We start from the raw sequence: 10263 nt of genomic DNA on the forward strand, positions 1-10263 counted from the left end.
GGTTGTCCCTCACTAACCCCCCTGCTGGTCTGGTCACCCCACGCAGCCTACTGTTCAGTCGTTTGGTCATCCCTCACTAACCCCCCTGCCAGCCTGGTCGCCCCACGCAGCCTGCTGCTCAGTCGTTTGGTTGTCCTTTGGGCCGGCCCTGGGTGGCTGGGGTGCTGAGGGAACTGGGCGTGGCCATCTTATGGCTGTGGGCGTGGCCATATTTGAGGGCGGGACAGTCAATTAGCATATCCCCTTTTTATTGGCTGTGGGTGTTGCCATCTTTGTGATAGCGTGAGGGTCAATTAGCATATTCCCTCTTGATTAGATAGGGTACTGCCTTTCACAGAGCAAAAAACTTTTAATTTTGATGAAGTCTAATATATCAATTTTTTCTTTTATGGATCATGCTTTTAATGTCATATCTAAGAACTCATTGTCTAACCCAAAGTCAAAGATGTTTTCTCTAAAAGTTTTATAGTCTTTTTCCTCATTGAATGGCCTTTGCACCTATGTAAAAAATCAGTTGGCCACCTCACACCTGTTGAGTGGCCATTACCAATAAGACAAGCAATAACAAGTGTTGGAGAGGCTCTGGAAAAAAGTGAACCCTCATTCACTGTTGGTGGGAGTGTAGATGGTACAGCCACTATGGAAAGCAATCTGGTTTCAAAATTGCCTTTGTCTTAGTTTATACAAGGTTGACTATGTGTTTTGGTGAGAATTTCTTTGTGTTTCTCCTGTTTGGGGATTGCTCAGCATCGTCAGTATGTAGGTTTATGTATTTTACCAAATTTGCAAAATTTTCAGCCATTATTTCTTTGAATATTTTTTCAGCACTCTTTTTTATTCTCTTTTTCTGATGACCTAAATATTTAATCTTTTGTTATAGTCCTTCAGGTCTCTGAGACTTTATTTTTTTCTTGGTTTGGTCTGTTTTTGCTCTGTTGTTCAGATCAGGAAATTTTTTATTGTGCTTCCTTTCAGTTCACTGATTCTTTCCTTTTCCCCCTCTATTCTGCAGTTGAGCGCATCCACTGGGTCTTTACATTTTACATCATTGCAATTTTCAGATCTAAAAATTTCATTTCATTCCTCGTTATACCTTCTTTTATGAGACTTTCTATTTTTATTTGTTTTAAGCATATTCATGCTTGCTCATTGAAGCATTTATATACCGAATGCTTTAAAGTCTTTACCAGATAATTCTAACATTTCTGTCATCCCTGATGTTGACATTTATTGATTATCATTTTTCATTCAATTTGAGATTTTTCTGGCTATTGGTATAATGAGTAATTTTTTATTGAAACCTGGACATATGTATTATGAGACACTTGACCTTATTTACACTTTCTTTTTAGCTGGCTTTACTCAGAGCCAGCAGAGGAAGGTAGAATTTTTCTTTGTTACTGCCAAGTGGGAGTCAAAATCAAGGTTCTCTACTCGGCCTTCTTGTCCCCACTTGCCCAAGAGTGGGGTGCTCATCATTATTGCTGGGTGGGAGTAGGAATTGTGGCTCCCCAATAGGCCTTCATTGATATCTCTCTGACTGGGAGGGGAGTGGTGCCTCATTATTGCTCCCCACTTGGCTTTCGTTGACACCATGGATGAGGGTGGCCTAGTTACCACTGGGCGGTGGTGAAAGCCCTGACTTTCCACGGGGCCTCCTGTGACACCACCTCCCAGGGAGGAGAGGGGATGCTTCGCTACCACCAAGTGAGGGTGGAGTCCAGGCTACCCATGTGGTTTCCATTGTCACTGCCCAGCAGGGATCAGTGTCCCAGTTTCATATTTATTTTCTCTGGCACTGATACCCCGGCTGTGGGGAGGGAGGTGGGATGGGTGCCTGGTGAGGGTGGCTCCTCCTGCACCCTGCTCAGCCTTTGCTTGTGTGGGTGGACTAGGAAGACAGGTTTTTCTGTAGTGTTTGGCGGAGCAGTTATTGCCTATAAATAACTCACTAGGAAAGTTACAAGGACAAGGCTTTGGTTGGGTTGTTGTGTCTGCACCCATTGATATTTCAGGTCTCAGCCTCCTAAGCTCCAAGTTAGGAACATCAGAAGGAAAAAATCCTACCATCCATTTCTTGGGTCCAGAGATTCCTAGCCACTCCACCTTTTCTCCACCTGCAGTTTTCTTATGTTTGTTTTGTATATAATGTCCTTGGTTTTGTTTGTACTTAGTGAAAGAAAGAGGTGAAATATGATTACTCCGTATTCCAGAAGCACAAGTCCTGTCACTCACTGATTTTTTAATACATCGTTCTTTCTTCAATATTGTATACGTATGTTACAATCTTTGATGAGTTCAGTCTCTCTCTGCACTCTTAGTGTTAACTTGTCTTCATGTGAATTGGCATTTTGTGTGAGTGTTTGTGAGAGAGAGCGTGAGTGTGGGGAGGAGAGAGAGAGCACACAGGTGTGGAGAACTCACGCCTGAGCCTTCCCTCCGAGCATCTCTGGGCGCTGAGTCGGGAATGCTGTTCTCCAAAGACTTACATCTCCCTCGGCCCTGAGGCGGGGGTTGCCCACAGATCTGGACCATTCGGCCAGGTCCAGGTTCTGTCCCTGAAAATCTCAAAGACAAGCTCCTTACTGGCTGGGGGCCCGACACTGGTGGCCGGATCTCCGTGTCGACATTGCGTGTGCCACCAGACTGTGCTGTGTCTGTGCTGGCAGTTGTTTTTATTGGAGGTATAACAGGGAGACACCCCATCCCACAGGACTGGAAGGGGCCTGGTCTCAGACTATGGGGCCACTGCTTAATTCTGTTCCCTCAAACACTGGTCTGGGAAGGAAAAAAGTGTGTTTGTTTTATTCACCCAGGTTGCAGTCTGTAGCAGGAGACTCTGCAGAGTATCTTGTTTGCAAATATGTTACGTTGCTGGTCAATTTCAGTATTACTTGTATTTTCTCTTAGAAATTGTTGCTCCTAATGTCCCCCCTTTTCCCATCTCTCCACAAGAGAAGGTAGTGGGGAGTAAGTATGAGAGCACGCTCCTCATTTGTTTATTTGGCTGACAGATTTCTCATTTTTCTCTTTAGGGCAGAAAAGACTGAAGTTCTGAGTGAAGACCTCCTTCAGGTAAGGCTGCCCGGCTCAGCTGATGGGCACCGAGGCTGTCCTCCCTGTTAGACCAGGCCATTCCCAGTGCCGTGTCACCGTCAGCGCTCCCACCCAGGTCTGTGGAGAGACACTCTCTATCATTTGCAACAGTCCCTGCCATTCTGAATACCAGTTTGGGTAATATTTTTAGGAGACATTTAAAATCGTTTCTTTGTGCGGTTAGCAGTGGCCCCATAGTCTGAGACCAGGCCCCTTCCAGTCCTGCGGAACGGGATGTCTCCTGGCAGTCCCCTCTCTGCAGAAGCACACGGCAGACGCTTCCCTGATGTCCAGACCTAGGACCCCTCCTGACCTTGCCCGCACCCAGTGACGTCACCCCCTGCTCTGTGTGCAGGTGGAGAAGCGCCTGGAGCTGGTGAAGCAAGTTTCCCACAGCACGCACAAGAAGCTCACCGCGTGTCTCCAGGGCCAGCAAGGCGCCGAGGCCGACAAGCGCTCCGTAAGTGCCCTCCCAGCCCCGGGCAGGTTCAGATTTGCTGCTGAGGACAGGGGTCCCTCTGATGACAGGGCTCCCTTCGATGACAGGGTCCCATTCTTAGGGCTGTGTTTCCTATCGCTGTTTATACAGTCACTTCTGTGTCTGAGAATCGACCTCCGGGATAGCTCCCTGTGTGACGGCCCCTCCCTGCCCTTGAACCCCGTCTGGAGCATCCTCTGCCCGCACCAGGCAAGGTTGCAAGTTTCTCCCCGTGTCCTTATCTGGGCAGCCGGGCGGCTTGAGATCCCACTTTAGGGGGCTTTACCCTTGCTCTTAGCCCTGCTGCAGCTCATTCACAGGTTCCACGGCCTCAATAGTGTCTTAAGGCCTCATGGGAAAAGTTATACTGTTTTTGGAGGTTACAGTGACCGGTAAAGGCCCTGGAAAACAGTTTTTGCTCTAAGGAAACAATAAAGAGCGTGCTAAATGAAAGCACTCTAGTGTCTGTGATAGCCCTCATTAGTAATAAGGCGCTGCATCATGTGATCCCAGTGGATAGTCCTAGTGTAGACTGTCGGTGCAGACTCACTTCACTTCCGAGACCCCCGCCTCCTAATCTCCACCAGAGTAAAATGTATCCTTAGATGGGATATGCTAACTAGGAGGTTTATTTTTCCTTCCTTAAATTTACAATCAACATGTTTGGTGGCTAAGTTTTTTATTATTTTTTTAATCCTCATTGGGTTATTTTTCAGTTGATTTTAGGGGGGGGAGGGGCGTTTAACAGAGAGAAACATTGATTGGCTGCATCCTGTACACACCCTGACAAGGGATCAAACCAAAAACCTGGGTATGTGCCCTGACTGGGAATCAGACTCACAACCTTTTGGTGTGTAGGGCAACCCTCCAATCAACTGGACCACGCCGGCCCTGGCTGTTTGAGTTTTTTCTGACCTGGAGTTACCGTTGGCTTTTCGTTTCCTGCTGGTCCCCCAGAGCATGCCTGCACACACAACTGTGTCGGCCTCATTTCTATTGGTTGCCGTGGAGTGCGCCTGCCTGACCCTTCATCCATCTCATGCTGCAGGATGGGACCCATTCCACATGCTGTCAATCATTCCATTTTCTTCCCAGCCCGGTTCTATCTTTTCTAATATTCCCAGCAGGAATCACTCACGTGTGGTAGAAATAAAATGTTCGCAGCTTTGAAAAATGTCCATCAGGGATTTCAGCAAGGGGAACCTGGACAGTCGAAGGGAGAGTTTGCAAAATTGCTTTGGACATGAAACCCTTTAACCAAAGAAACCTCAAAGTGAGTCTCAGGAGCCATTCTGTGTGGGAGCCGGCAGCCAGGCCTGCCTATCGCCCACCTCCTTTATTTTGTTCCAAGAAGCACTGTTCTTAAAATCATGCATCTACAGCCCAGTGTGTCTTGGTATAGTGAGTTGCCTCCTGAGGCTTGAAACTGGCCTTGCTGTTGATTGCTACTAGCATTATTGGTCCGGGATAAGGTAACGTTACCTAGGTTTGTAGAGTTTTAATTGGATTGAGGGTCTTGCAAATCATCTCCGTTAGGAGGCATTTGGCTCCCTGAGGGTTCTAAAATATAGTGTATTAATAGAAAAGTTGAGATATGGCAAGGTCAACAGGTTGGGGGATGATTGGCATGAGAAGATAGTTTGCGACTTACATTTCCCCAGAGGAGGGGCATCCATGCCACTCAGGGCTGCACGGAGAAGCACCAGGGTCAGTCAGGAGGCAGAGGGAGAGAAACGTGGGCCAGCGCCCTGTTGTAGCTTCCAGGGGAAGAAGCAGATGAGGCAGCTGAGCAGGCTCGGGTTGGCTAGTTTGAATGCTTTCAGCGGCTGGGGGACACAGTGGCTGCCCTTAGTTGTCTGGAAGCTGGGGGATTGGGGCAGGTGGGTGGTGACCCAGAGTGTGAGACCCCGCCCCCCTGTAAAGGAAGTGGTGGGGGCTCCCCATTGGTTGGTTTGCGTTTGAAAGGCACATTCTTGGGAGAGTTAGTTACTGTCCCTAGGAATTGGCTAACCCCGGGAGGGGCAGTCCTTCCAAGGTAAGCCAGGCCCCAGATGCCAAAGCCTCAGAATGGAAAAAATAAAGAACATAGTTAATTAATACAGGGATTAATCGTGAGTGACTGACGGCAGCATAAAGGCACTTCATGTCTCGCTTAACTTGTTGGAAGTAGCTGGCCCCAGGTTTGTTCATCAGCTCCAGGCATTAGGTCTACACGGAACCACATGGAAAGCAGGAAGTGTGAGGGTGGTGGGAGGGTTCTTATCCGGGAGAAAAATATCCTGCCCAGAACATTTTCTTTCATGTCTCCCTACCTAGCTGCAAGGGAGGCGAGAGGCGAATGTGTGTCTGAGAGAAATGGGTTTGCCATGACTGTCCATGATTCACCTGCAATCATGCATCTACAGCCCAGTGTGTCTTGGTATAGTGAGTTGCCTCCTGAGGCTTGAAACTGGCCTTGCTGTTGATTGCTACTAGCATTATTGGTCCGGGATAAGGTAACGTTACCTAGGTTTGTAGAGTTTTAATTGGATTGAGGGTCTTGCAAATCATCTCCGTTAGGAGGCATTTGGCTCCCTGAGGGTTCTAAAATATAGTGTATTAATAGAAAAGTTGAGATATGGCAAGGTCAACAGGTTGGGGGATGATTGGCATGAGAAGATAGTTTGCGACTTACATTTCCCCAGAGGAGGGGCACCCATGCCACTCAGGGCCGCACGGAGAAGCACCAGGGTCAGTCAGGAGGCAGAGGGAGAGAAAGGTGGGCCAGTGCCTTGTTGTAGCTTCCAGGGGAAGAAGCAGATGAGGCAGCTGAGCAGGCTCAGGTTGGCTAGTTTGAATGCTTTCAGCGGCTGGGGGACACAGTGGCTGCCCTTAGTTGTCTGGAAGCTGGGGGATTGGGGCAGGTGGGTGGTGGCCCAGAGTGTGAGACCCCCCCCCCCTGTAAAGGAAGGGGTGGGGGCTCCCCATTGGTTGGTTTGCATTTGAAAGGCACATTCTTGCGAAAGTTAGTTACTGTCCCTAAGAATTGGCTAACCCTGGGAGGGGCAGTCCTTCCAAGGTTAGCCAGGCCCCAGATGCCAAAGCATCAGAATGGAAAAAATAAAAAACATAGTTAATTAATATAGGGATTAATCGTGAGTGACTGATGGCAGCACAAAGGCACTTCATGTCTCGCTTAACTTGTTGGAAGTAGCTGGTCCCAGGTTTGTTCATCAGCTCCAGGCGTTAGGTCTACACGGAACCACATGGAAAGCAGGAAGTGTGAGGGTGGTGGGAGGGTTCTTATCCGGGAGAAAAATATCCTGCCCAGAACATTTTCTTTCATGTCTCCCTACCTAGCTGCAAGGGAGGCGAGAGGCGAATGTGTGTCTGAGAGAAATGGGTTTGCCATGACTGTCCATGATTCACCTGCAAGGACACCCTCCAGGGGCTTGTTGGCAGGAAGCCAGGTCTGCAGTGCGGCCAGGCCCTGAGGGCTACACCTGGGGTGGGCAGAGATTAACCTATAAATGAGGCTGACCTGAAGAAGGCTGGTGGAAGTAGACGCTCAGGCATGTACACATCAGTGCTTTCACTACACAGATTTCAAGTGCTTAATTCCATCAGAGATTCCTTTTCTTATCCTCCTATAAGGCAAGTGATCTGGCTGAAAAGAAAGCCAAAGAGCTACTGAAAATATCTAACAGTCACAGACTTCTTGCAAGAAATTTCTGAGACTAAATTTTTCAGTTTTTTCTGAAGTAGCACTTCAAGAGATTTAATGGGGAACAGGACTTATTAATTGCCGCCTATACTGAAATATGTGCCTAGTTCTTTGTGATTATTAGGTAAGGAGATGGGTCAAGATCTAAGGAATGGGTGAAGAGAGAAAGGGAGAAAGGAGGGGAACTAATAGATACAGACAACTGTATGGTGTTACCAGAGGGGTGGGGGTGGGGGGTAGTAAAAGGTAAAGGGGCCAGATATTTGGTTGAGGGGAGATGATGTGACTTTGGGTGGTGGGCACTCAATGCGATATACAGATCATGTGTCACAGAAATGCACACTTGAAACCTTATTAACCAGTGTCATCCCAATAAATTTAATAAAAACAAATAAATAAAACTAAAGTGGGGAAAAAGCAAAAAAGAAGGAAACACTAAGAAAAGAAAACAGAGAGAGAGAGAGCAGAGACCAGGAAAAGTGGTGGTGGGGACAGATGAACAGACACCCGTGGGGCATGGTGTTAAGAGGGGGCCCCAGGATGGACGTTGCCAGAGGGCATGTGGCCATTGAAGCGCGTGCAGTCCTAGAATCTCAGGGTCGGAAGGGACGTTGAGGTTATATAGGCAGTATTCTGCGCTTCAGTTGAGCACATGTAAGTTGTTATTTTTCTCCATTTCTCTTTTAACCAGCTCATTACCTCTTTAGCAGTTTAGTTTCCGTTTCCAGCACTGAAACTTTCATCATACACCTTCACAGGTCTGGCCTGAAAGCTGGGGCTGGCTGCCACATGGGGGGCGGCGGGGGCAGCAAGGTGGGTCCTGTTGCCACTGACTTGATGAGCAGAATTGTATTCCCTGCTGGGCACTGACTTAACCTGGATTCCTTATGTGGGGGGTGGGGCAGAGGGCAGGGACTGGAAAGGATATGAATTTGGTTTCCATCTTGCCTTCTCTAGTTCAGGCTAATAGCTGGTTGATTCATAGATTGTTAAGACTCTCAGTGTAATGGAAGTGTTTGTTTTCGATCACCGTCTTTGCATCTCCCATAGGGAAATCACATCCAACACGTACACCGTTAGCATGTGAAGTATTTCCCCACCTTACTCAACAAATGCTTAGAAAGTACTGAGTCTGGCATGCAAGGTGGCATATATGCCAAGTTCCGAGCACTCAGCAGGACCCCTGCCCTCGGCCAGCTCAGTCCGGAGGGAAGCGGGCATCACACAGAGTTCATCAGTTATGATCATCATGTCTTAGTGCTTAGAACAGTTGCTAGGAATTAAATAGAAGGTTTCCATGAGGAGGTGGCCTTTAGGGACAAGCAGAGGATAGCAGCACGGAAGGTGTAAACAGGCCCCTCGGCAGGGGGCGACATGCGGAGTTCTCAGAGACACAAGGCATTTTAAAAGAGAAGCGAGAAGGTGGCAGATTGACTAGAGTGTGGACAGTGACAAGGAGAGGGGAGCGAGGTGGGACAGCAGGCCCGATCTAACCTTGTGCGCTGTAGTGAGGGTTTGGACTTTATCCCTGAGAGCCGCGGGAAGCCAGTGGTGTAGTCAGTAGTAGCACGGTCAGATCTGTTGGTGATTGTGTGAAGAATGCATTAATGGGGCAGAGGCTATGCTGGAAGGGGCAGGTACACACGTGGGAGTAGATTAGGGGAGATGCAGGGGGACTGTGAAGAGGATATTGGGTGAATATTGGACGTAGAGTATGGAGGACTTGGCACTGAGTGGATGTGGGGGATGAGGAATGGAGAGGGTTTCAGGGGCCCTGGCTTGAGTGACTGTTGAGTCCATGACACTTGATAAGATCACCTAGGGAGAAAAAATTAATGGGGCAGAGTCTGTGCTGGAAGTAAGGGGCAGGTACACACGTGGGAGTAGGTTAGGGGAGATGCAGGGGGACTGTGAGGAGGATATTGGGTGAATATTGGACATAGAGTATGGAGGACTTGGCACTGAGTGGATGTGGGGTATGAGGAATGGAGAAGGTTTCAGGGGGCCTGGCTTGAGTGACTGTGGAGTCCATGACACTTGATAAGATCACCTAGGGAGAAAATACAGGATGAGCAGACACATGGTCCTTGGATCAAGAACCCCATGAACTACAGAATTTTAAACTCTAATAGGAGGAGTACCTGGCAAAGAAAAACAGAGACGTCGAGAATAGTATATAGTAAATCCACCTGCCTCCTCAAATCCAGATCCCAGACATCATCCCTTAGTCTTTCCTCCCTTTCCGTACCCCACACAGCTGGTCCTTCACCAAGTCCTGCTGGCTCCTCCCCCAGAGCATTTCCGTTGGCTCCAGCGTTGGCCGCACTAGTCCATGCAGTTGTCGTCTCTTGCCTGACATAGCGGTTCCTAGCAGCCGTTCCGCTCCCCACTCTGACCCCAACCCCTTCATAATACATTCTCTGCAACCTGAGTGTCTAAAATGGGAACCAGTTGATGCCACTCTCCTGCTTAAATCCCACAAAGGATTCCTGTTGTAGAATAAAATCCAGCTCCTTACCTTGGCCCTGGGACCTTGCTTCTTGGAGTTCAGTCCTTGCTCCCCTCCCCTCAGTCGTCATTCTCCAGCTGCACTGATCTGTTACTGAACATGCTCAGCTCATATCCTTGGGGCCTTTGCACTTGCTCTACCCTCCACAGGGAATAGTCTTACCCAATATTTTAGGCCAGCACCGCATTGTTCCATTCTTTCCACTACCATCTAATGTGTTTGCTTCCTCTATCCCCCAATCACAGCACCCTATTTTATTGTCTTCATAGCACTTTTTATTCTCTGGAATCATTGTGATCATTGATTTGCTCATGTGTCTGTTCCCCATCTCTGATATGTGAGCTCTGTGGGAGCAGGGATCTCGTCTCTCTGTCATGACTATATTCTTTTTTAAAAAAATATTTTTATTGATTTCAGAGAAGAATGAAGAGGGAGAGATAGAAACTTTAATGATGAGAGAGAATCATTGATCGGCTG

The 10263-nt window shown here is 48.1% G+C and overlaps 1 protein-coding gene across 1 annotated transcript in view; it reads left to right on the forward strand.

Annotated features, from left to right (window-relative positions):
• Nucleotides 1-1829: 1829 nt before the first annotated feature.
• The window catches only part of LOC102246045 (rho GTPase-activating protein 44), a 99323-nt gene continuing 90889 nt past the window's right edge, over nucleotides 1830-10263 (forward strand). The window contains exons 1-3 of the mRNA XM_014547009.1: nucleotides 1830-1840; nucleotides 3036-3075; nucleotides 3452-3556. Of these exons, the coding sequence (XP_014402495.1) occupies nucleotides 1830-1840; nucleotides 3036-3075; nucleotides 3452-3556 (156 nt within the window). The remainder of the gene's footprint in view (nucleotides 1841-3035; nucleotides 3076-3451; nucleotides 3557-10263) is intronic.

The sequence above is a fragment of the Myotis brandtii genome, unplaced genomic scaffold (genome assembly GCF_000412655.1).
Source record: "Myotis brandtii unplaced genomic scaffold, ASM41265v1 scaffold461, whole genome shotgun sequence".
Classification (NCBI taxonomy): Eukaryota; Metazoa; Chordata; class Mammalia; order Chiroptera; family Vespertilionidae; genus Myotis; species Myotis brandtii.